The sequence below is a fragment of the Brachyistius frenatus genome, unplaced genomic scaffold (assembly GCF_029030835.1).
Source record: "Brachyistius frenatus isolate BFR_SWC_R1_liver_20210118 unplaced genomic scaffold, ASM2903083v1 Contig_6, whole genome shotgun sequence".
NCBI classification, from domain to species: Eukaryota; Metazoa; Chordata; class Actinopteri; family Embiotocidae; genus Brachyistius; species Brachyistius frenatus.
In genome coordinates this window covers 9,857,913-9,885,207 of record NW_027210605.1, presented here as the reverse complement: position 1 = coordinate 9,885,207, position 27,295 = coordinate 9,857,913, and the positions used below count along the sequence as shown (strand labels likewise).

At 40.3% G+C, this 27,295-nt stretch overlaps 2 protein-coding genes across 4 annotated transcripts; one reads left to right on the top strand and one right to left on the bottom strand.

The window, feature by feature from the left end:
* Window positions 1-4,065: 4,065 nt before the first annotated feature.
* LOC138615454 (probable G-protein coupled receptor 153) lies at window positions 4,066-22,484 on the top strand. 3 transcript variants are annotated; one of them, XM_069689123.1, is made up of 6 exons: window positions 4,066-4,692; window positions 8,549-8,978; window positions 14,513-14,702; window positions 16,640-16,669; window positions 19,013-19,032; window positions 19,531-22,484. In XM_069689123.1, exons 1-6 carry the CDS (start codon window positions 4,319-4,321, stop codon window positions 20,374-20,376), a joined length of 1,890 nt encoding a protein of 629 aa, XP_069545224.1. In that variant the 5' UTR covers window positions 4,066-4,318; the 3' UTR covers window positions 20,377-22,484. The 3 variants fall into 3 exon arrangements, with proteins under 3 accessions (XP_069545224.1, XP_069545225.1, XP_069545223.1); XM_069689124.1 differs by lacking the exon at window positions 16,640-16,669; XM_069689122.1 differs by lacking the exons at window positions 16,640-16,669; window positions 19,013-19,032 and adding an exon at window positions 17,226-17,410.
* Window positions 22,485-25,704: 3,220 nt separating this feature from the next.
* LOC138615489 (transcription factor HES-3-like) lies at window positions 25,705-26,788 on the bottom strand. The gene is made up of 4 exons (XM_069689158.1): window positions 26,735-26,788; window positions 26,538-26,633; window positions 26,319-26,400; window positions 25,705-26,173 (listed from the first exon to the last, which is right to left on the bottom strand). The coding sequence occupies exons 1-4, from the start codon at window positions 26,786-26,788 to the stop codon at window positions 25,707-25,709; spliced, it is 699 nt and encodes a 232-aa protein (XP_069545259.1). The 3' UTR covers window positions 25,705-25,706.
* Between the last annotated feature and the right edge of the window lie 507 nt (window positions 26,789-27,295).

The following is a 27,295-nucleotide window of genomic DNA, read 5'->3' as shown; positions in this document are numbered from 1 at the left end:
GGTTTAAAAATTACATTGTCAGTGAAGATATTATTAATTTGTTCAACATTAGCATATTTTTTGAACGATTTTCAATTAATTCATAAATGTCCTTTATTATATCAATAGAAGAAGAAAAAAAAAGTAATCTTGTCCGGCTCTGACTGGCAACTTGGGCATCTGGAAAGTGGCAGATGTACCGATCAACCAGTGGACTAAAAAACACTATGGGGGAAAAAATATGCAACCTGCTGCCCCCTCGTTGGAACAGACCATGTGATTGGGGGTGACCCGGTCCCAAATAGGCCACCTGTATCTTAGACCTATACTGTAAGGCAGGTGCAGGAAAGGCGTCACCTCCCCTCCACCCCTTCAAGTGGATCTGTCCATACCGGTCACAGGTCAGGCGGGAAATAATCAAATCAAAGTAGAAAGACGCCATCTTGAAGATAACGAGTCAAAATTATAAACGGATAAAGATCCCAGAAAAACGAAAAGGTGAAGCAGGAAAAGTTAGAGAGAAAAGACGAAAAAAACTCGCGCCTGAGGCTGCAAAGTGTTTTAGGTTAGCAAGCGTAATAAAAGAATAATGTTACCGACGCCGGTGCGAGGCAACACATTAACGTTAGCTACAGTGATAACATGGACAATTCACCGGTATTAAATGATGATGAGGAGGAGGAAGAAGAAGAGGCCGAGAGATAAGTCAACCTTACAGGTGCATGTAGTGAAAGTGTTAACGGAGCTAGGAGTTAAGTCAGCCTTTATTATGAGCCGGATATGGCAGTGGAGTTGTTTTGGAAAAATTAGACTGTTTCAGAAGAAAATGACCAGGGCTGAGGTTTGTTCCCAGACTTTTGTTTTGACACTGACCTTTTCTTAGAAAGATGGTGACTTGTCAAAGTAGGAAAAACACAGGTTTAAGCATTAATTATAATAATGTGGATGATTCCCTCCATCAGGTGTCCCAGCATGTCAGTGATTGAGAATTCACAATACCACATCTTGTGTTTATTTTTCAGCTGTGCTTCTCGGATTTGTGGCTCTGCAGCTAAATAGCACGCAGAGATGAGTAAATTTACTTCGCAAAATCTGGTAACAGCAGATACACAGTAAACACATTCACAAAAAATGGTCAGGGTGACACAGAAAAGCATAGTCCACCTGGAGGAGAGATGAAGAAGAAGAAGGGAGGAAGAACAGCAGTGAAAGTCTAAATGCTGCACCTGTGTATGATTGTTGGGCCTGTCCTTCTGTAGTTAAAAATAGTTCTCAGTCATCAAACTTAACTCTATTAAGTAATCGCACCGATGCTTCATTGGCTGGCAAAACAACTTTACTTGTTTACACTCAACTTACTGCTTTGACTTTGATGCTTTTCCTGCATCTGTGGTTTTTGCATCTAAAAAAAAAACTGAGATTTACTGTATTTTCCGAACTAAATCAGTTTAACTCAAGAAGGATTTGGTTCAAGCCGCAGTGGATTGTGTGACACTGCTACAATATTTAGTGTTCGAGTCAGCTGTGGTTTCTGTCCACAGTCAACAGACAGACTGCTGCTTACTCCACCCAACCACCTGGGGATTCCTGGATCAGAGCTGTGAATTATTCTTTTTATATCGCAGCCTGGTTTAATGTGTTTTGCTGTTGTTTTTTTGAGGGGGTGAACACTGTGTTTTCCCTGATTGTCTTCATAGTGAAATTATTGTGTTAAAGATGATTTTCTTTAATAGTTTCAGTAGAGACGGATAGAAAATGTGAGGAAAGAGCAGAATGACATGTACTTCAGGTCTGGCCAGCTTGCAGTCAAACGAGGAGCATTTAATACCATGTAGTATGCTCCCAAACCACTCGGCCATTAGTTTGCCCAAAATGTTGCTTTGTTATTATTTTTAAATGTATATTTTTGTTAGGATTCACACGTATGACACCACATCACATATTACAACTGCACAACATGTAAACAAAATCACATAGACCATGTGGGGCTTATGTATAGGAGTTTGGTAATCTGTTTGGTGGCGGGCAGATAATACTGAATGCACATGTACTGTAGTCCCTTTAACTTCAATTAAGTATGACATATTTAGCCTTTCACCTTGTAGTTTACCTTGTGTTATTCCAAGTTGAGAACACAGAAGAAAAAGCAGATTATAAGAGTCGGGCCAACTATGTTTGGCCTGACATTCTTCTTGTTATTCTCAGCTTTCCTACACTGCTGCTTTGCAGTTGTCATTTTGGCATTACTTCCAGTACTAGGTGTCTTGATGTAGGAAAATGTTTTCACTCCTTCCAAACTGTTGTTTGATCCTTGAAACAGAAGTACATTTTACGTGTTACTTTGAGTCTGATTAGGGTTGCCAAATATGAACGTCACCACGGTTGGCTCCTCTCATGTGTTCATGCAGCATCTGGAGTCAGTAGAATATGTCATAATGTGTTAAAAGGACGATATGATGTTTCACATGGTTAAATAGGTCCAAAGCAGTGCATACTTCCTAATACTTTATTGCATTAGCAGGACTGAATGTAATTGTCTAATAGATGTAAAGTGCACCATTGTAGGGAGAAATGAGAGGGGAGGATTAGATCAATGGAAGTGAGAGCAGGGTAATGGTGACGTGGTTCTTGTCATTTCCAGTGTCCCCTCTCGGGGGTCTTGCCACCAGCACATCAGTGTTTGGACAAGCTGAAAGACAGGAGTAGATGTGACAACCCTTTCCTGCTGTGCCAAGCATTTTTCACTCCACAGTGGGTCAACCAAAGTTATCCTCTTCTAATAATTGTCTCGATGGAGCCGTGTTGTGTTCTCAATAATAATAATAATAACAGCTTTATTTCTATAGCGCTTTTCAAAAACAAGTTACAAAGCGCTTTACATACATTTAAAATACAATATGCAACAGTATAAAATAAAATGATAAAATACAACAAAAATAAAACAAACAATAGCCCTTAAAAAAAAAACTGAACAAACAAGCCATTTATTGTCTTCTTTCGATAGCTGTTTTGTAACGGGCTTGCATATGTTTGCTTTGTTTTGCATTCTTTTGGATGTGGTTGACAGGATATTTGTAGAAAAAGCAACCAAACACCTTACAGTATATAGCAGAGTATATCAGCACTATGAACTGTGGTCCTAAATACCTCTGATAACAGCGTAGACAAAATATTATCAATATCAGGATTTGTAAGTTTCTTATTTTAGTTATGGATTAATATATTATTAATTTATCGTCAGGATGAATAAATTAGTGTATTAATTGTCAAATAAGTAGTAATTGCCCATCTCCATTTTACAGAACCCGAACTGAATTGCTTGTTTTGTCTAATCAACAGTCTAAAATCCAAAGATATTCAATTTACAATGAGATAAAAGAAGCAAATCCTCCTATTTAAGCAGCTCAAAACTGCAAATGTGTGTTTTTGCCTGAATAAGGCCTTCACAATTGGTTGGAGGTCAGAATGGTTGAACATTAATCTGTAATTATGTGATTAATTGAGTAACAAATCTACTCGATTACTTTGCTAATTGTGTATTTGTATGGATTATTCCAGCATGACCATTTTGGATTGCATGTTACTGTTTGTCATTTTGTTCATTTACTGAATCTTTGTGGTATGGCTTTATTTATTTTTTTAACATGTTCATGTGATAGATTTTCATTTTTAGTAGTGTCAAATGCAGTGTTCCCATCATGTCTCCATTCAGTGTTTATACCTCCCTGAATAACGGTGACCGTCAGAAATGTTTGGATTGACTTCAGTGATTCACTTTCTTTTCTGAAGAGTAGACGTTGCATGACAGTAGCTTTATGCTGTTGTGTCATTTGGCTCGCAGCATTTTTAAAATAAGCACTGCTGACTGATTACTGTTCTGTTTTAGCCACATAAAATAGGTGGCTTTCATTATTAGCCGTAACATTTAAACCGTTGTGATTAATATAACCCTATTAGTTCACTGATGAGGGGTTTTGTATGGCGAGGGATTATTTTGAATAAGACTAATATAAATGTCTTGACACCATTACTCCCCCTGACACTCACCATTTTACCTCTGTCTTTTCTCTCCTCGTCTCCAGCTTCAGGCCTGTAAGGGAAGTGGCCCGGCTCTGCCATCCTCCCCCTCTAGCATCCCACTGTGCTGCACCACAACCATGTCCTTTCCCCGCTGTGCCCAACCCATGGAGAGTGCACGTCCACCCAGATAGGATGCCTGTCTCACTCTCCACCCAGCATCCCCTCCTGCCCATCACCACCTCCTCCTTCTCCTTGTGTAAACCTACTCTTGCCAACAGTTCCTTGCGGCCCCCCAGGCTCCACCCTGCCCCGCTACAACATGGTGGATGAGGTAACCACCATGAAGGATGACGTCATCAACGCCAACACGCTGGCTTGGCTGGTCTGCTCGGGCGTGTCCATCCTGGCCAACACTTGGAGCATCCTTAGCGTCAGCGCCAAGCAGAAAAAGTGGAAGCCGCTGGAGTTTCTCATCTGCACCCTGGCGGGCACACACATCCTCAACATGGCCATCCCCATCACCATGTACTGTGTCATAACACTGCGCCGTCAGCACTCCAACTATGAGTGGAATGAGGGCCTCTGCAAGGTGTTTGTCTCTACCTTCTACACTCTCACACTGGTCACCTGCTTCTCCGTCACCTCACTCTCCTATCACCGCATGTGGATGGTACGCTGGCCTGTAAACTACAGGTAAGACTTCAGATTTTGTTGTTACAAAATTTTTCTCAACATGATATTTTTTTTATTATGGTCCTAATTACAGTGGTGTGATTTTTAAAGGGTCATTCCCGCCATATTAAAAATGTACATCTAGCCTTGTATTACATTTATAGGTTTTCACATTTCTGCTTCTGAGATTTCTGCTTTCCGCTCAGGATAGAAAAGGTGAATGTAATTTTGTTTGTGGTGCTCATCGTATTAAAAAAAATGGCATTTAGAGAAATTCTGCAGTAAAATTTCTGTCTTCACTGTGAAGACATATTATTGGAAATACTTTCTACAGATGAAATGATCTCTATGAAAACTGTTGACAGTCTGCTCTGTGGATTATCTCCAGATACCAATAGAGGAAAAGTGAGAAAATTTGTTTTATTTATAATTAAAGTGGAACAAACCTTTTAAGATGTGTACACATACCATGACACACAAGCAATACTTGAGGGAAAAGATTTGCTGAAAATGAAACACCTTCTTTTATTTAGATCTGTCATAGTACTTTCTGTTTTTAATAAACATTAAAACATCCAATTAAAAAATATTTTGCAATACATTTTGTAAAAAGGTGCTTTAAATGCCAGCTTTGTGCAAATACACACAACAGCTGCCAAAGGCACCTTGAAAGATACGATTCTGGCATTTAAGCTGCAAATTTTGTACCTCTTGCTGCATTTCTGAACAGATTCTTCTAATCAGATGGGGCATGTTGAGAATTGTGTCACTTCTCAGCCTGTTTACTTGAGTTTTTTTTTTTTAACTCAACCTATCTGCTAGTTACAGTTATTTGGGGTAACACCATGTAAAACCCTCTAGACGGAGCATCTGCCGACTCCAGCTTCTACCTTCCTTTGGCTTCTCACGACATGCGAGATCACAAAGTAACACTGAATAATAAAGACCAGATTCAACTCACATTAACTGAACTAACACCGTTTGGTCTTGTTAGACTCCCGATACGTCACGATTACGTTCACACGTAATCAGATGTCCTAAGCAACATTGCCGCTTCCTCAGATTTGGATGCAGAATCTGTGTTGAGAGACGTGGAAGCAGTCTTTATTTTGCTCTAAAAATATCATGATATCACGATAAAGATGGTCAAACAGCAGAACATATTGACCACACACAATGATCACTGAATGTTTGTCACTTGTGCAGCTTTAAAACGTCTCGCATTGAAATACACCTCAGAGGGTCTCAGCTTTGGTGCAATCCAGCTGTTATTCATGGCTATGCAGATCTCCATTTTCTGGCTATCAGGCGCAGAGCAATCATTTGCAGTTGACTGCATTTCTAGAGCAAATACTGTGGCAAATACAGCCAGACCACATGAAATCAGTATTCCTATCTGCAGCTTAGAAACAAGTTACGGTGCACGGAAATGTAACTGGAGTTTTGGTGCATGTGGTGACCATTAGTCTATTGTTGCTTCACTCTTCGTCCCCTGCTAGAATAAAAAGAGTGATTCTTCCAGGGGCATCAGGCCTGCAGGTGATCAGCCGGCATTCAGGCAATTTTGCAGATAGGCACACGTTCAAATAAGATATGCAAATTTCCTTTTAAATCTAGGCCCAATCATTCTATCTATTTTGCTTGGGCAGCTGCCGCTATTGGCTGATGCACACACAGCGATAGCAGGCTTCCCACAAATGCTTTTATCTCCCTCATCTGTTCCCTCATCTGACAATATACTCTCGTCTCCTGTCTGAAAACATTAGCTTTCCCCTCAGCAGCTCGTCTTCTTGTTTTCACGTCACTTTTAAAAATGATATGTAGGAGTGATAGCTCAGGTGTAATTGCTGTTCATCTTTCATTTAAATCGGCTCACGTTTGCCCTGCTGAGCTAGCATGGCTGCCTTGTCTCTGACATTATCATACACTGAAGGCCTGAATTATGAATTCCAACCTTGTACTTCAGCAGCTGTTCTCCTCACTATCTCTTAGGAGGGTTTTTTTTTCTCCCTCGCGCTGCTCTCTCTCTGGTAATAGATTCATGCAGCTTAGTGACGTAACCTCACCATGTACCCGAGGCACATTCAGGAAAGGCTAGCATTATTACTCACTGTGACAACAAGACCTACTTGTCTTTGCACAAAGCCACAGTGCGAAGATAGAGGCTACTGCTGCCCACTCTGTACCACCCATACTGTGTCAGTATATGTAAACTAATGCTGTACAAATATTTTCAAAGACGGTTCTTGCCTGATTTTGTTTGTAAAGGCAGACACTCTGTATCAAGCCAGTGCTCCTCCAGAGGATTTTCACGAAAGGAAGATGAGGAAAGACAACATGTGCTCTGGTTGTCTTGGGGGAGGCAGATTGGGTTTCCTGCCAAAATGGCTTCAAGACAACTGACACTTAGCAGAGCTTTCTTTTGCAACACAAGTGAAGGAGGAGAGACGTGTTCAATGTGCCATTCTGTGTGATTGTCCCTAGTTATGTCCATCGAGGCCAATTTATATACTCCGGTGACATTCAAATTAAAACACATGATAGGTCATGTATTAGTGTGTATCTACATATTCTAAAAGCTGAAAAGCATTGGGTCTTTTTGTAGGATTTGTTGCTGATGCCTTGAACCGGTCAGCACTACTTTACATGCAAATGTTTTGGTGGGATGGTACAGCCTCTTGTCAAGTTGTTGAAATGAGAACACCAGTCACTGCTTGCCATATTTTTAGATGTACATGTGCTGTTGCTGCAAACCTTGAAAAGTGCCACACCGCCAGAGGACAGAAACACATTCAGCAAATTGCTCGACTGTAACAATTACTCGGAGGTGAGAAGAAATAGAAATACCTTCGTGCTGAAATAGACCTAGATGACAAATAGACCGAGGGACGTGAAAAGCAATCTTTTGCCATGAGCAAAGAATCAATTTTTTTCCACATTCATCTCCCGTTATCTAAGTGATGACTATGTGGGATAGTGCTTTTTTTTTTTTTTTTTTTTAAGATTATATGTCCCAGGTATAGATATGCCATTTTGTGGCATTTGTGCTGTAGCTGAGGTACAGTCTAGTTTTACAAATGTTTTTCCTGCTAACATATTTCCTTATCATTAATTAAGGAACTCTGTCAGCTCTTCCTATAATTGCTAGTTTTGAATAATTTTATGCAACTCACTTAAAATGCACAAACAGGTGAGCAATGTGAGTTGGTGTGCCTCATTTTACTGTAATGTAGTACAGTGCATTAAAGACCACTTTCACCATCTCCTTAATTTGTATCTTTTGAGAGGTTCTGCTTGTTGAAAACTGTCAGTTTTGAAGTTTCCTCCTGATATTGGTGATCCAAGCCCCATTTGTTTTAAAGGAGCAGTCTGTAGGATTTAGTGGCACCCGGCGGTGAGGTTTTTAGAGTCCAGTTGAACACCCCTCGGCTCACCCTCTCCTTTCAAGCGTGTAAGAGGAGCTAAGTTACGGCCGCGAAACTCACAAAAGACACAAAAGATCCTTTGCAAAGTCAGTGTTTAGTTTGTCCCTTCTGGGCTACTGTAGAAACATGCAGTCACCGTGGAAGAGAACCTGCTCCATATGACTGGCTCATCCTAAGGTAATGAACCACAATGATTTTTAGTCTCCTGTGTTTATACACTACTGTATACTTAAGTATTAATATTGTACTCCATTTCTGACAATAGATCACCCTAATTACTACAAACTGAACCTTAAAATTGCTGGCAGAATTGTTGTGATTCCTCAGATGAGAGAATTCAAGTTCCACAAGTTTTAAATTCTTATGAGCTGCAGGATTTAAACAGTCGTTCCCTTCAAGGTCTGACAGCGGTTCAACTGACTTCATGCAAAAATCTGTGGTTCTGCTTCCAGGTTGAGTAACACCAAAAAGCAGGCAGTCCACACAGTGATGGGCATCTGGATGGTCTCCTTTATACTATCCACACTTCCAGCAGTGGGGTGGCATGACACCACCGATCGGTTCTACACCTCTGACTGCCGATTCATTGTGACAGAGATCGGACTGGGCTTCGGTGTGTGCTTTCTGCTGCTGATCGGCGGCAGTGTGGCCATGGGTGTAATCTGCATCGGGATCGCTCTCTTCCAGACCTTCTCAATTCAGGCAGGCCACAAAGCTGACAAGAACAAGTTCAATGTCCCCACGATAGTGGTAGAGGATGCTCAGGGGAAGCGCAGATCATCCATCGATGGATCAGAGCCTCTGAAGACATCCCTGCAGATCACCTACCTGATCAGTGGTATCGTCTTCATCTACGACTTCCTGACTGGCTTCCCCATACTGGTGAGTTCACTGTCTAAACATGATTGCAGTTAATGATGGAGTTGGTCCGAAAAAAAACCCCGAAATGGTCCAAAGGTTTGTCTGATAAGTCAAAAATATTTAAATTTGGATAATAGAGTGTTACCCTGGGCCAAAATGTGCTTTACATGCAACACTTGTACGTCTGGATCAGTTGCGCATAAGATTGAGGGTTTCAGGTATTTTTTGTTTTCTAAAATGTGTACCTCATGTCTTATGACATGGGATTCACAGAGCTAAACATCTCTTCACCTAAAAGATTAATCTGTCAAAACCCCAAAAGGTTTAACGGCAATTTCTGCCAGTTTGGAGGTATTTCACTGTAGCTCTTGTAACCATACCATGATGTTGTATTATTTACATGAACTTAAGGCTGTAAGTAGGTCAGGCTAAATGGCCATGCGTTGTGTGAGTCATTACATACATAGTCTGTATGTATTGTATCGTGTGCGACTTTCATTGGAGGGAAAAGATGCTGATTAAATTCTGGTTAAAATGAAGGAAAAATATTAGTAGCACTGATAATAATATTAAAAACAAAGATGTGTTGGCCAATGAAATGAAAAACTGGTAAGCACTGTAATCATCTACCATCTTAACAGAGTGTATCTTCCTTCTACCACCTTTGGGATGCTGATCCTTCAAGTGTCTCATCAGTGAGTGAAGAAGCGAGCTGTGTTTCACTGTGTCGCCATTTGGTTTGCAAATTCCACCCTCAGGTTCTCATTTATTTTTTTAACAAGTTAATTCACTGGTTTTCTGTGCAGACTTGAGAGCCTGCAGAAAGCTCAGGGCTTGTTGTTTGTGATGCAGCCAATCCAGCCCGCCTGTCTTATTAAAAGCAAGTCACCTCGGTAGAGCTTCCCCCATAAGGCAAATGAGCTCGGACAGTTTTAGTTTTTGTGATAGCAAGTAACCTCTGCTCATGTTCAGGCCACCTGGATTACAGTAGAGGTAGATGTTTTGTTGAATAAGATCTGACATGAATATGATATCATATTTTCTCAGGGTCAGTTTCCATATAATGCAATGCCTCGTACTTGACTCATCTTTAAGAATTTTTATATTCAACACGTCTTTTTTAAATTAAGTGTTACACCTGAGGCAAGCAAAACACAAACCTATGCTCAAAGCACCGCTGTCTGCACAAACCTTTAAAAACAGAATCCAAAGTACAGAGCAAGTCAGCTAGTTCTTTGGGGCATAATAATAAGATAAGTATACTTTAATGTTGTTATATAAGTAGTTGTTAGTGTGTGGTGATTTTTGGGAAAACTTGAGGATGAAATAGGAACCATGTGATATTTTAGGTAGCTTCTACATTCAAAATCCTAATAAATATCCAGGTCCTTTTAGCAATCTCATCGAATCCTCATTGTTTTTCCTCTCCAATGACTTTTTTTCTGAGGACACTAACACCTGCAGGTCTTGGCTTTTAAAGTGTTCTTAAATGAGGCTTTGGAGTCATGCAGCCAGTTTCCTGTTGGATTATCCAAATCTAACAACATTTTCCAGTTTCTTCTCACCACAAGCTGAAAAATAACAATCATTATCTTTCTTATTCAAACAAAACATGGTCCCTCCTTTAATCGGCTCACGGTTTACCTGCAGTTGGCAGCTTTTTTGTCTATTAGACTTTTCTTTATTACACTAATGTTATCATCCTCAAAAGGGACTTCTTTTAGAGTGAGTGTTGCATGTCACTGCCCTTATTTCCTGTCTGCCTCTTTACAATTGATTGTCCAACAAAGGCAAAAATTACCTTCTTTAAAAAAAGAAGCTATTTTTTTTCTCACGGCAAAATACAGTTTTTTCCCCCAGATTAGCTTTCTTTAGAAATGAGATGAAAGCACATCATAGTTTGTACAAAAATTGAATGTGAAAAAAAGGTATAGAGACTTAATGGACTCCAGTATTCAATCCTGGTTGTTTCGAGCAATTACTCACCACTGATGAGCTCACGGCTCTTTAGGCACAAACACCTGCTGTTTGTTATTCAAATCAGGCACTGGGAAATTCTTTTTATGAATTAGAGAACTTTTAGAATAAGGTGAAACATGAATATGAGAAATGTAATTTCCTTGCAACGATTCTTTTGTAACGCCTGTCATGTTTGGTGTGTGTCATATATCACTTGTTAGGTTTAACAACACGCCTCTGAACTGAGATGAACTGAACTGAGTTTAGGATCAGAGTTGAACTGCATTTTTGTTGCTTCATAAGCTGAAGGTTGATGAAAGGTTTTTTGAAAGGACACTTACAACAAAATCCTATTTTATTTCTTTATGTGCGTACAGCACTGATGAAAGATCGTATTTCATATGCTGTGACAGCAACAACAAAGGCTAGCCGTCTCTATGACCTGTTGCAATGAGCTATTTAAATGCATGGAAAGCTGCTACACACACAAATGAACATGTATATTTGTTTTGAACTGTTTGGTGCTGCACAGAATAATACTGACCAATGGAGGATCAAGGCAGAATCAAATCATCATTGTTAAAAAACAACAACAACAACAACAACAACCATGATGCTAAAAACAAAACAATATGTTCATAAACCCATATGACAGAATTGTACAGAGACGGATAAAAGAGTATGCTTACAAGGTGTGATCAAAAAGTGAAGAGACTGGGCCTATAATAACAAACAGCAGTACCTGCTTTCAATCTGACTGTCATCCCCTTCAAAGTAGTCCCTTTATAGATAGATAGATAGATAGATAGTTACTTTATTAATCCCACAAGGGGAATTTTTTTTCACTACAGCAGCATTATAGGTACAGGAAAGCAATAAAACAACAGTAAAATATTAAATATAAAAATGCCGTGAAGCAATAGTCCCAGTGCTCCTGCCACACACCCCGAAGAGTCCCGTTCTCTAACCACGTCAAAAACCAACTGTGATTCCTGCTGGATCTCCTCCACAGTGACCTATCACCAGTTCCCTGAGTTTAACACAAAATTTGATTTGATTTGGGGGTGGGAATACCAATACTGATACCGCTTATAGATATCTGCCGATGCCTTTTGATATTCTTATCGACACTACTAAGAATAACGACATAACATAAACGTGACAAGATTCAATGATTTTTTTTTTTTCTCATTACCTTTTTGGCTGAAATAATTGACATTGCTTCTCGAGTTTCCTGTTTATAGCGTATTCATTCAATGATACTGCTTATTGATCCAGTAGTCTAATGACACTAATTGGTTCTTCTTTTTTTAAGAGAAAACATGTACTCTAGATAAATTAATTTTCTTTTGTAGCAAACTGCAACAGCATTATTTTAAACAGGACTTTTTCTTTGACAGTGGTACTACTGTGCAGTAGTTTGCCTGCAGCCACCGCATCACTAATAATCCGCCCCTGCTCTGAGTGATCTGAAACGGAAACCGAGTTTCTAAACGACAGTTCAGATCACGCGCTGACCGTTTCAGATTGAATTTCTGAACGCAGCCATAACTACCAGCTGGTTCATGGTTACTTTGAATTATTAACCCACGTTCTTATAATTTAGTTGACTCTGTATGTGACGGCGAGCTGCTTTCATACTGGAGCAACAACACATGAACTTTGCGCTTGTCGGAAACTTTGCAGTCCCCCCCTGTAAAGTAAGTGACGCATTTTCTGGACGTTTTCACAGATCGATCGTGTGTCAGCACAAAGACGTTCGGCAACAAACATTGTCAGTGTGGACTGTAGTGAAGAATAACCACACTTTTTCTGTCAGAAAAGGCTGGTCTCTGTGTGCGAGTTCAAATAGGGTCGTATTTACCGAGTACGTGAGAAGAGTCCATATGAACGGTCCCCTCGTGGGATTCACCACTTCGGAACTCAACATTTTCTATAAGCCCTGAGTTCATGAGTTCTGAAGTGTTTGCTGACATCGATGGAAATGGCAGAGAGCCATGCAAGCTCATTTTTCATTGGATGTGAAGCTAATATATTGTAATTTTACTCATGAAGACTTTGTCTTTGTAACTTGGATAACAGCCTACGTCTGAGGAAAATGGTGATCTTCCCAACGGCCTCATCTTTTCCCTCTGCGTTACGGTATCGCCCTGTTAGCTTTACAAATTGTTGGCCTCCGTGGCTTCTAGACGCCGTCCATGTTGCCGCGGCCTTACAACGGTGTTTTTACCACTTCACCACTTGAACGCCAAGCGTACGGTGGGAAACACCGCTATGTTTATGTGATGAAGCTGTCAAGGTTGAAACTCGACAGCTTCATCATGTCTCTTAATCACGTTGCCATATGGCTCAAGTTCAAGGTGCGACCAGAGAAGGTGACACCTGAGAAAATGAGTTTGAGTTAATCATCTGATCAGTGTCTGATGTATTAGAGATGAAGATTAGACACTGAACCTGTCAACTCTTAGTGATCAGATAATGCAGTCTGCTGCTGTCACTGAGATAAATAACCTACAGTAGCTCTAATGCACATTACACATTTATGCTTTGAATATCACATGCTTTAAAACAGTACAAGGGCTGAAATGACAAATCAATTAATCTGTCAAGTAATATAGAACAAATGTGCCAATTATTTTAATAATCATTTAATTTTAGCTTGTATAATTCTACTTTATTACATTGTAGTTTCTAAAATTTATAAATTAGTGATTTTCTTTCTTTTATATAACTGTCAAATATTTTGTGATATTGTGGAATATTGTGACATTGTGTAAACTAAATCATGAATTATTAGTGATAGAAAAAATTATTGTTATTAGTTGCAGCTCTCCTTGAAGTGATGACACTTGCAAACGGTGGCCATTGTATTTGTACAGTGCATACTGGATGTCACAACTTTATATAGGCTGCTTGTAGGATTAATTAATGCCTGTGCTTGGAAAAAAAAATCATATACAGAATATGATCTGACAAATAATTAAGTTGTATGACTTGTAAGTTATTTATTCCCTGAAATACGGTGGCAGGAATTGGTAGTTCCACCATGTTTTGGCCATAATATTATAATATTGTACTGAACTTTGCTATGATGCAGTTTGGACTGTAAACTGCTAAAAGGGCACTTTCAAATGGTGTGTGAGAGTTGGTACATTCACTTGTTTATTTTGAGAGCAGGAACGAGGTGATACCCATTTAATGACCTAACTGATGTATCTGCTCTCACGCACTTCGCTCATTTAACCCCGTAAATTGTACGATTTAATGATCCCGTAAAAGAAGCCTAATGTCCTCTGTTGCATGTTTATGACAAATTTTCACTGTCACTTTTATAGAAAACAGCCTGGAAAGCAATGCTTCCATAAACATTTAAGCTCTGTCTTAGTGCACTTGTCAGTATATTAACCGAGTTCCAGTCTGAATAAATAGCGGCTTAGTTGCATAACTTACTGACTGTCCACCCGGTGTTATGTTATTATCAGTCCTCTCGGTATCTCTGAAGGGACTTTAATGAGACTCCTTAATATGATGAGACGTCACCGTACTATATAACAGATGGTTATGTTTGCTTCTAACACATCGATGATCCTGCACAGGTGGTGAGCTTCGCTAGTCTGACGTTTGACCGCTCCTACAACTGGATGGTGTTGTGTGTGCTCTGGTGCTCCATCGCCCAGTCCATCCTGCTGCCCATGTTCCTTTGGGCTTGCGACCGCTATCGGGCCGACATCCGCATGGTGTGGGAGAAGTGTGTCGCCATCATGTCCAATGACGACATGGATGAGGGTAAGCTGAAGTCAGACATCTTCCTCCTGTCCTGCCTCTTTTTCCCTCTTCCTCACCCAATGATGTGAAAATGGATAATGATTCCTATTTTCAAAGACAGCTCAGTGTGGTTTAATTAAAGAACCACGTGTAGAGTTCCTCCTGTTTAATGCTCTGTGAGGACACACCCGCACCGAACTGTCCAAGGGGTTCCCACGACAATTTGGTAGTTGCTCACAATGTTAAAAATTAATCAACCTCTTAAAGATTAAACTGCAGATCATTAATTTATAACACCCCCCTCCCCCCTGTGACAGTTAAAGATTAATCGGAGAGTTGCTTTTCTTTGGCCATACGGACTACAGTAAATAAAATGTGATTGATCAACCTGAAGAGTTTTGTTTCTTAGAGCAGGGAATAGTTGTACTGGCGAAACAGAGGGAAGCAGCTCTGCAGGAAGGGAACAGAGGTTTGTATTCAGCTAAAACACATCTAGTTTATGGCCTAGTCTCATAAAGATGCCCACTTCTGGTCCTTAAGGTACAGTATGATGTGATCCCTGCAATTTCTCAAAATTGTATATGTTTACATCCATTATGAAATTATTAACTACAATCCAGTGGGCACGATGAAAGCTATTAAAAAGTCAAACTTCTATATAAGCCAGTTACCATCAAAGGGCAATATGAACTCCTTTCTACCCTGAGCAACCTTTAAGCCAGGGATCAAAAATATTATCAACAACAAAATAAAAGTAATTATAAATCTAACATCACTCAGAGGGACATTTTTAACATTGTTATTACATAAAGTTATTACAGCGTTTGGGCTGTTTGTGCATTTTTTTTTTAACTTTAGAAAATATGTATAATTTAATTTCCATGACATTATTACTTGTTGTGTTCTGAAATTATCAGTCAAATGTTATCATGTGACCTTTGTTGTCAGGAGATGAAACTGTGACAAGTGTCTGTGTAATTTAACTTTCTTTACTAAAATATATCTTCTGTGTTTTTGTACATGTTGTGCACTTTCTAAAATGCTTTGCTTTACCCTGCTATGAGATTGATGTCAGAAAAAAAAAAAAATATCGCTGGACAAATGACATATTTGCCTTGCAGCACTTCTGTCTTTTTCACTCTAATGCATTTAAACTAGGTGGTCTTCCTCTAGAACGCCCCAGTGTGAGAGGACGATGAAATAAATGGTTTCCCATTTATTTGTTACAATTCAGAGTGAAAGTGGAACATTTGCTGTAAAGCTGAAAAGCACTTTCATGTCATTATGATGGTCATATTTCCCTCGAGTCACAAAAGGATACACCAAGTTTTCATTCTGAATACAAAACTAAAATACATATAAATATACAGATTTGATCTATATTTGATCTATTTATTTGTATTTATTTTGTTTGTTTTAATTTATTTTTATTTTTTTGTTTAATGTGGGCTCCCACTTCCTGGTCAGATTAGGGAAGGCGTAAATAAACGGCACTCAGTAAATATCTGACTGATGGATAAAAGAAAAGGAAAGTGGTCCAAGACACAAGTCTTCCATCACAGAAATCTAGATGTATCTGTAGGGGGCTGAAAATGAAACATCCCACTGAGGAATCACAGACACTTCAGCAAATTCTGGTCCCAAAATTAGGTCACTTGATAATCATAGAAAGGCTCGTGGACTGGGTCCATTATCTCTGCAGTTCACGCAAACTGATGACAGTATGAACCATCTGTCTTGATTTTTTTTTATTTTTCTTTATTATTGGCACTGTTTAAACTCCAACCGATCTGAACCCCTCCTCTCCTGTTTCTAACCCCCCCGAACCTTTTGATCCTCTTCTCTTTTGACACCCTCCCTTATAACTGCTCATTGTCCAGCAGGAGCCATAAAACAACACAAGGCAGTTCATATTCTGTGTGATAATTAACACTGCCAGTTCTCTGCTTTTTTTCCAGAGGGCTTGCCATGTATAACTCATCACAGTTGTATGTATAAGGATTGTTTCCTGTTTTTCCGAAGCTACTGACTTGCATGCTAAGCTGCCTGTGCAAATAGCTACTTTCATCGTTCATCCTTTAGGCCAACATTTTCCTCAAGATCAACATTTTACACCCATCTCCAATTGATCTGTAATGAACATAAATGCAGTAATTGGGAAAGTATACTTGGTTAGATGGGGATTTACACACTAAGCATACTTGACATTGAGTGTATTATATTATATTATATTGTTGTTCAGAATGTTAGGCTTCAAAGATTACAACTATTTGGCATAGTTTCTAAATTCAGAAATAATCTCAGGCTTTTTCATCCCCTCACTAAACTTTTAAATACAATTTCTGGTCATTAATGTTGCAATTTAAATTTTTTTTTTATTTTTTTTAATAGAAACCTCATATTCCTGAGCAGACCTGTAGGAAAAGTCAACAAATCAGAGAACAATTGACCTTGTCTCTCTTATCTATTCGTCTGTCTGTCTGTCTTGTGTATTGAGTCCGTTGTTCTCTAATCCTGACGCTCGTACTTTTCTGCACTTTGCAGAAAACAGCCAAGATGGAGGAATTCATGCCGACTTAATATATGACAGACCATATGACTATAGCTCGGCGCCTGAAATCGTGACGGTAGACCGTAATGCCAAGTATGAGTTCTCAACCTTAGAAAGGGGGGTTCTGCAAGGGTATCCATTGAGGGAACAACAGGAAGATAAAATGCAGTATTTGCAGGTATATTTTTTTTATTGATTTTCTTCATTTCTTTTACTTGATCCGTTTTTAAATGACACTTCATTGCTAATGTGCATGGTTAAATGGCATTTTGGCCTAATCAGCATCCTGCTTGAGTTTTCTGTCGGACATTATGTGATTCTATATCTCCCAGATATGCGACCGATTTTTTTGTCTTTTTTAAGTGAGTCAAAAATACTCTGGCTGACTAATGTTTGGTAAATATGACCATCAGCAGTCCCATCAACACATTAAACGTGCTTCATTTATCAAGTAGTGTGTCCCAGCCATGGACCTACAAGCACTTGACTCCATTTTATTTTGTATGAGGGTAAGAGTTGAGTAACCGACTTACCTTCTACATTTCAGGAATCCCTGAAGGCTTCAGGAAAGCACTTTAAAACATCTGCTCATGTTCTCCCCAAAAGCATTGTGTCCATTGGATCCAGCATCCATCCCAGTCAGACGCAGAACAGTGAAATGCTCATTTTCAGCCTGCATTAACAACAAAGCTTGTTCTAACATGCAGCCTTCTACGGAAACTCAATAAAACATTATTATCTGATTTGATCTTATTTCTGTCAACTACAAATTCCAGCCCAGTATGAGATATTAGATCAGCATTTTTAAGAATGATTGATTGAAGTAGAGACAATTATGAATTACTTGGGTTGGCCTGGAAGGCTGCGGTGAGGATATGTAACTTTAGAATCAGCTGATGCAACCCACTCAATATTAACTTTTACTGAGCATCTTTAACACTGTGTCATCTTTGTATCAAAAAATTTGACGGTGGCTTCGTTTTTTTCAGCACAGCCTGAAGCCCAAGCTGTTGCATGTACCGTTATTGAAATTGAATCATTTAATTTGGTACTGCACCCCAGATGTCCAGCATTATAATGGACATTTCAAAGACCAGTAGTCTCTATTTAATTTGACTTTTTAAGAAGTCGTGAAACAGAGATGTATGCAGTAGCTTTCACCTCGTTACACCAAATCATTCCTCCATCCATTGTTTATGTCGGACACTCCTTTTCTCATCACAGTTGATTCATTTTATTGTAAAGTCAGATCTAGCTGTGTTCTACCTTTCTATATGTGTGATTGAGAAACGAAAAAAGTACATTTTGAATTTCGGTGACCGGATGATTAAACTGCGATACAGTCACATTATTTCTGTTGCTCATGAAAGGGTTAAGGCCCAAGTAGACTATGAATCAACGAAACCCTTCAAATCATTGTGGAGTAGCACCTCCATTTGAAAATTGCTTTGGCACTTCTCAAGTGGTTTGATTGCAGAATAAAGCCTCTTTGGCTTTATAGCCTTGTTGTCTCTCTCTCTCTCTCTCTCTCTCTCTGTCTGTCTGTCTCTGTCTCACTCTGTCCGTCCGTCCGTCCGTCCGAGTCTGTCGTGCACCTTAAGTCATCCTATGCTTGTGCTGCCCTCTGCTGTTCAGCCCTCCCACCTAACTCATTTAACGCTACTGTATCGTCTGCTGTTTAATTCCTCTGCATTTACCAAAAGCCACCACAGGGGGGCAGGCTGATATCAATCTTGAGGCTCTTGACGTCACCTTGACAAACCCTCTCTCTCTTGCATAGTTGTCAGAACAGACTGCAATGTGAGTATAACATGTAGGGAACTCTCAACCTTTGCAGTTTTCATCAGATACTGGAGGTGATTACAGTTAAAATCGATTTAATGTACATTAAAAAAAAAAAACATTATATACTGCAGGATTAATAATGAAAAAAAAGAATATTAATATCTTGGACTAAGCAACTTACATGTGCTACATGTAGGATTTTACACAAACAAAACAGTTAAATCGGCGCACCAAAGAACAGACCGAATTTTTGCAATGAAGTAATATTTATTTAAAGCAGTTGATTTAGACGATTGCAGATCAGTGTTCTTACTAAAGTTCCTGTGTTCTATCACAGAGGCATTGACTGCCACATAACACTGAAGAATCCTACATGTAGTATGCTACTCCTATTCTTTATAGCTGACAGGTGAATTAAACTCTTAGTGATGTTATGTAACATTATACTTATTTGATGCATGTATGTCAACGTTATTGATAAACTGAGGAGTTTGGTCTGTGTCTTGCGACCAGGTGCCCCCTACAAGAAGATACTCCCACGACGAAACAGACATGTGGACCAGCGACCGGATCCCCTCATATCTGCACCGATGGGGCTCCACCGAGGACATGATAGTGAGTGCCCACTACAGCTCCACCTTGCTGCACCACGAGAGGCGCAGGAGCAGCCTGGTCTCCTACCACGAGGAGAGCCACCATCAGCATCACCCTCATCGCAAGCGGCGACGCTCTGAGGACAGCATGCACTCCCTCAGGCACCTGCCACGCGTGGTTTGCGGTGGGGAGCGCTACGAAGACGAACTGCGGTGTTTCAGCCGCGACGAAGTGATCAACTTTATAGATGAGACGCCTCTGCCGAGCCCCAGGAAGAGCCCGCGGCGCACGTCCACCATCTCGCTTATCCCCAACGTGTACGAACAGCACGCAGTCATCCTTCCTCACTTCCCGCTCACAGACTTTGATCGTGAGCCTCAAGCGCTCAGGCGGCTCTCGGAACATAAAAGGAGCAGTAGTCGGGGCCACTCGCCGGAGGGTTCCCCCAAACCGGACCGGCCTGCCGGAAAGAAGAGCCCCGGGGCTTGTGGCTCCGGCAAAGGCTGCCGGGAGCGCCCGCGAGATGGGAAACGTCAAGGGGAAGCGGGCTCACCTGGTCGCAGCCAGCAGACTCCGGGGCACTCCGGCTGCAAGCCCAGGACAGGCGGCGGTGCCGGGGCTGGTGGTGCAGCTGACTGGGGACACCAGAAGCACCTGAGCAAGGCTGAGAGCAAAGGAAGCACGAACAGTTTTGTAAGCACCCCCTCAGCATCATCCTCGGGATACATCACGTTTCACTCTGATTCTGTCGGCTCCACCACCTGAAGGCAAAGTTCCCCTTGTTATTATCGCGTTACTACCGAAGTTATCATCCTAATAAACACCACCAGACTATGGGTGGTTACGGGAACGTGACCTGCAGCAATATATCGGCCTTTTTAAGTGTGCCACAAATCGGATTTAATATATTCCTTCAAAACACATCTGTTATGCTAAATGGTCTTAAGGAGCTTTGGACATCATTTCTGAACGGGCCTGATGTTGATTTCGTATAGAGGCAGGTAAAGAGGTCGGGGGTCCTTTTATTCAGCTTTCACACCACAAAATATCCACTGAGGACACTTTTTTCCAGCACTGACACAAAGAACCTGTTTTTAAATGGTGAACATTCCTCCACCTCCTTTTTGTTGTTTGAGATTGTTTCTTAAGAAAAGCTCAGAGGATTGGACAAGGTAGTTGTCAGGGTGAAGCTGGGTTGGGTTTTTTTGTCCTTTCTTTTCCACTTAAAAACTTGAACTCAATTTCTATTTCATTTGGCCTGTAACAACTGTGTTTTGTTGTATGGACACCAACTTTCCTGAATACTGCCCATGTACCATGAGTTTGACTTGAGGATATGGCACATTTTACATATTCATTTTATTCTGCTCATGATGTACAACTTTTCTATTAACATTATTCACAACACATGAAAAGCTTTTTTTTTTTTTGAGCACCCTATGTTGGAGTAAATTGAAAGTGGTAATCCCAAACTCTTAAATTGCCTACTAGTTTTACTGTGTGAGATATTGAGCTATAACGTGACGACCCCTAAATCCTTAATGAAAATGTGAAGTCATTTTTTTTAAAAAGAAGATCGACATGTTGTGTACATATGAAGGATATTGGATTTCTGATTTTGGTGTTTTTCTGTTTAACGAGACGTTTGCTTCGAACATTTCCTCCCAAGTCGTCTGTTTCCAATGTTTGTTTTAACTTTGGAGATTATCAGGCACAACTGTCGCTCACCACATTGCGTATACATCCAGATCATCAGACCAATACGCAAACGGTGCTTTATCCTCCTTAAATGAGCATGTCAACCTCACCTCACCCCTTATTTGTTTCAGTAAAGCATCAGTAAAGTTTGTTTTCTAAGTAGCCAGGTAAGAACGATGATGATGACAGTTGGTCCAAAAGTTTAATAATTCAGATGTAGCACACCTTAAACGCAGGTATCTTACCTAAAACCACTAAATTAAGAGCACAAGTTAGGAACATTATGAATAGAGTGGAAGTGGAGAATGATTGCAAATGAATTACTTTGACTAAATTACCTGTTTCAGAAAAACGCATTATATTATGTCATTCATAACACTCAAGAATAATGCACCTATTCTGGGAAGTTATTTCAGTTTGACTTTACGTTCTTCAACCCCTGATTAGGGGATAAGCCCCATGAAGTGAATCAAGTCCTCAGAGCCTCGAAGAGGGCTGCTGTAGCAAAATTGAGATTTAGATGTAGTTCTGTTAAAGAAATTTTGGGAGAGAATTTAATTATTTAACATTGTAACAAAACTATAGAAGGTCAAAGGCAAAAATAGTATTACTAAATTGACAAAAAACATCATCTTTTTAAAAAAGAAAAAAATTGTGAAAACCCTTCTAACAAAAAATAGCAGAACCAACTTTGACCTTTCAAGGACAGTAACTGCTGACGTGAATGTATTTGCACAAATTTGATGAACGTTTTCAAAGAAATTAGATTACAAGGACAACGTAATGAAAATATCCCCTTTGGTAGCCTTATTAGCTGTAAAACCTGTTTCTATTGCATCTATGAAATAACGTTATGTGTGTTTTGGCATCTATGTTTTTCCTTGCCACTGAAATGTTTAGTTTAATCCTCATGTATTAGAGGAACTCTCACTCACTGCAGCCCATTTCATTTGGACAAGTTAGCTGAAACGTATCTTTGGAGGCATAACGTCACATTTTCCCGTCAGACTCGGCAGGTCTGTTTTGCATTTTGTTGTTTACAATATCAAAGTATAATTTTGTAACATATTCAAAGATTTATGACTCAAATATGAATGATGTTAAATGTTATGATTTCCTTGTTCAGATGATGACTTTGTTAAAAAGATACGTCTGATTAAATTCACAAGATGATGCTTCCGAGTGTGTTTTTACAGTTTGTGTCACTGTTATATGTTTGTTGTGGAGCAGTAGTATGTATTCTTTTTGCTTTATGCAGATTTAAAAAAAACAACAACAACAACAAAACAACATTCCTCCGTTTGCCACTGAGGCCTCCTGAAACTGAAGTCCAGCAGGAGCAGGACCAAGGTTTGGTGCGATGCACAATGATATCTAATTGATCGGTCTTTGTTATTTTGCCAATATCCTTCTTTCAGTAGCTAGGATGACACTTTTACTGAAACATCGGAATATTAACTGGAACCATTTTAATGGAGCTACACGTTTTCCGTTTGCCCTCTTGATTTAATGCTGTGTGGGTTAATCGAAACGGAATTAAGTTTCGCGTAAAAGTACATTTTGTTACGTGAAACACTTCCCACTTTTCAAATCCCTCATATCCTTCACTTTCTTCAGACTATCCTGACAATTAGGCTCCTTCTATTTTTTGTTTTAGTATCTATAACAGAAAATTGACCACGTATTTCTACTATAGAACCCTGTTGCAGCTTTTGACCGACAAAACTAAAGGAAGTGTTGCCTTGCGACGCGGGTGTCTCCAATCGGCTGATTGCTCCCTGCGGACCCTGGTTGGTGCTTTGTGGAGATGTCTTGTTGCCAGAGTTGCCCGCAACAAAGTGCGTGGACACGGTTCTTTCTACGAGCTAAAAGGTAATTCCACGGTGTGCTGTAGGTCTAGCTGGAAGCAGCCTGGACCCAAAAGGCTGTTCCTATTGTGTATGTTTCACACTTCATTATGACCGTTTGGGTGAGTCACATACCGCATGTTTTAATTGCACGGGGGCATCCAGTGACAGCACTGTATGACCGTGCTGAACCTGGCCTAATAAGGACACATTTCGGGGCAGGGAACGCGCACTTCATCCGCGTCTGCTCTCTTAAGCGCGCCTGACTGGTCCCAGTCTAATGCTAATAAACTATTCTCTTCCGCAATTCGGTTTCTCAGCTCTCATGTGTGTCGCTATTATAGACGAGCAAACTTGGTGACTGAAACAATGTCGAGAAGAGTTCATAGAAATTCTTAGAAAAAGTTTAAGGGCATTCAGATTGGAAGTCACGCGGTATTTCCTTAAACACACTTTTATTGTGCCATGGGCCTCTGCTGGTCTCATTAAAAGAGCAGCTTTGGCTTTGTGGGGGAGATTGAGCGTCTTTCAGTCAGACTGTTTGCGGTGGCTGCCTAACGTTAACCCCGTTATCCAAGACCAGCTCTAATATCACGTTTGGACACATCGGCAGGATTTCAGCGTCACAATCAGAATATGAAACTACTTTACTGTCATTTGAAAATCATTGCACACGTGCAAGCTACAGAAGAGGTGAGAGAAACATGAACATCCCTTTATTTACATCGCTCTGCGCTAACGTCGCAAGACCATCGACTTTAAGATAATGACAGAAAAGAACACATGTACGGCAGTAAAACCAGCGGGGCCAGCCTAACGTGGCGCAGCCATAGGTGGTACGGCCTACCACTTTAATGTGGCAAATGCCGCGAGCAGACAGTTTGTACCAGTGGCAAAGGAGCAGCATGCCTCCAGGGATAGGTACATACCCCTGAAGGAGTTGGTATACCACCAGAAATCGGTGCATAGCACCTCAGAGAAGTGCCAAAATCGAAGTGCCATACCACTAGGAAACGGTATGTACCACTTTCCACGAAGTGACACCACCTACCAATTTGGGATATTGACCCAACTGGAGGATATAGCCTATCGTAGTCTATACTTGAGTTTAGTTTTTACTTTTGGAGCGAAGAAACGTAAACCAAGCGGCACTTTTACGTGTATCTCACAGGAGCCCCCGTTTTCCATGAGACAGCAGTGTCTTTTCAGTAGCCTGTGTACCATCTGAAAGAGCTGTGGGCGTTTCAGCAATTCTCCTCGCTGTAAGGTGCCACCCTTTCCAGTGCTCCCCACTAAAGAATGGAGGGACACTTTATGGCATCCCTGCCAAAGCAGCGGAAGAACAACTGTAGGGTACTTTTAAAAGAGCAGGTTGATGGACAGAACTGCTCTCCTTGAGCAACAGCCCAACAGTGTAGTGCAAGAAGTTGATTTAGGTTACACATTTTTCAATTCAATGACTTTGAAAGCTATTATCGGTACAAACAGCCTTTCTGCAGGATACTAATACTAAAATACAATCACTACTGCTGCTACTGCACTAATATTTAAAAGTCAGATAAGCTATAGTTTATCCTAAAAGTTACCCTGCTTGCTACAATTTTCATTTCATTTCTATTTGTAATTTAAAACTCGCGGAACTCACTGGTTAGTGAGTCTTTGGTTTAACTCATAAAGCGTCACTGAACGTTCAACCTGTTGTTATCTGACATGTACATGAAAGTTATTTATTGAATTGACATCAGTGACTACCGTACACTTTATAAACTGGGTCTGGAACTGAACTCCAATAACCAGCCTAAGGATCATTGGGGTGACTTAACTTTTCACACTATTTTGGTGTTCTGTGTGCGTAAAGGGTTGGAGCAGAATTTTTAACTTTTGTTTCGTAATTTTTCTTAATTCAAATCACCGTCTCCAAGTCCAGAAAACATCAATACCAAAGCTTGGTGTGTAATTACTAGCCCATGGCAGAAAAGTGTTTTGCTGTCCGACAAGCTTCTAATTTGCCCGCTACTGTCTCGGTACTTATGCGTGAAATGGAAGAATGGAAGAAATTACAAGCACCCTCTCCTGGATCCGTTTTTTTTTCTTCTGTCAACTCTACAAAATACTTTCCTAATTGTGCATAAATCGTATGCAGCCCGTTACCAAAGAAGATGAACTAAAACGTGCCACAATGAATTTATCAAATGTTTGACATAATTAGACAAATACGATTTAAAATGCTTGAATTCCACACAACAAAAAAATATGGTATACTACAATCATTCACGTTTTTAGTGTCTCTCTGTTATATGTCTATATAAGTCGATATTAGACTAATTTCCCATGTATCAACGTGTTAAACGAACCATTCCACGGAAGTGAAGTTAAATCTAGTCCCAGTTTAATAAACACGACAAAGGAAAACTTCGTATTCACTTTTATTAAGAAAATAGTGCATTTACAGTACAACCTATACAGAATAGCATATTATGGAAATCTATAGTGCAATTATAAACATTCAATCAATCTATGACTTCGGATATTTACAGCATTTCATCAGTTCTACCAAGGCCGCCACACACTGTGCTGACTGTTTACAACTTCATTCCTGTGACTGACAGAGTGAAACTTCTTGTGACTGGAACTTTTTTCATTCTGCGCAGGCGCCGCTAAAAGAAAGGCCTGTTGGGCTCCATGTGACTGGCATGCGTCTTCACTCGGTAGAAAATGAGATGTGTTTGCACTGTGGAGTCCTTTAGATGTGGCCGTTTTTCCCTCCTCGGGTGCAGCAGCCGATGGAAGAAGTTTCCGCGCGCCATCCTGCGTCTCAGCTTGGTCCCGGCCGCTGTCCATGGTGCTGGAGGCGTCCCCTTTTCTCCGAGAGCGGTAGAGTTTGTTGGAAAGCTGCGATAACATCCAGCGGTCGCTCCCGTTCAAGTTATCTGCCATCAACAAGTACTGGTTGACGTTTGCAAGACAACTGCGGAAGCCAGTTTGGTAATCAGACAACTCGGACGCAACGGCAGTGCCTGAAAGCAATGGAAGGACATCTCAGGTGAGCAACACAGAACTTGTAGTAAAATTGTGCCTAAAACGGCACTTGTCCATAAAATGATACTAAATTGGCCTCGTATTTGAATGTTTAATAGCTGCAAACATGAGGTTGTAACTCACAGCTCTGGATCTTTTGGAGGTTCCTCAGATGTTTGACAGTGAGCTCCAAGATGTCTGCCTTCTCCAGTTTGCGCTTTCGAATCTGAGAAAAGATATTACTTCATTTAGACATTTTCTCCAGATAATTTTCAGAATTACTGAGACACGAAGTACTGTAAAGAAGCCACGAACAATGAAATGTGCTGTAGCTACTTATAAAGTGGAAGCCTGCATACTTACACTGCTGCTGTAGTAACTCTCCAGCAGAGATTTTAACTGGTCCAAACACTGGTTTATGCGAGCTCTTCGCTTCTTTTCCATTAGTGGCTTGGACACCTGTAAAAAGCGCGTAAAATTGATATGGTTTTCAACGCACTTCTGCAATTTTGTGGTAATAATCATGTTCTCCCCTTGAATGAAGTTCTTCTTATACACACCTTGTTTCCAGTAATGGGTTTGGATTTTCCTGCGGAGTCTGATGTGGCCACCATTCTCTTAGTCCTTTTTGGGTCTCCTTGAAGTTAACCTCCCTCTCTGGCCCACGAGTGAAGGAGTTGATCCTGAGTGGATTTATATAGAGACGCCCACTTAACATCTCAATGCAAACGGTGCCGTCTGTCTCTTGCGCTCAAATGAGCAACACTGGCGTCATTTGACAGCCAAAACCAACCAAGGGCTTAGACTCACCTCAGAAAATCTTATGCTGTTTGTAAATGTTTTAAATTGCTGATTGTTTAGAGATATCTGTCCGCCCGGACAGATTTCAAACTCACGTTGGAATTCTTTATGAATTTGTTTCATAAGTTAATTTTTGTCCGCTAACAACAGCTTCTTATCAAATGCAGGTTGAACAGGCTGCAGAGAGATAATTAGACGAGGTTGCATGAAGCCTCGAGAAATATAACTATTGCAACACCTTTAGATCAGTATGTGTGTGTGTGTATATAAATATATATTCATAAATCTGTGCCATCTATGACACTGATATGATGGATTTA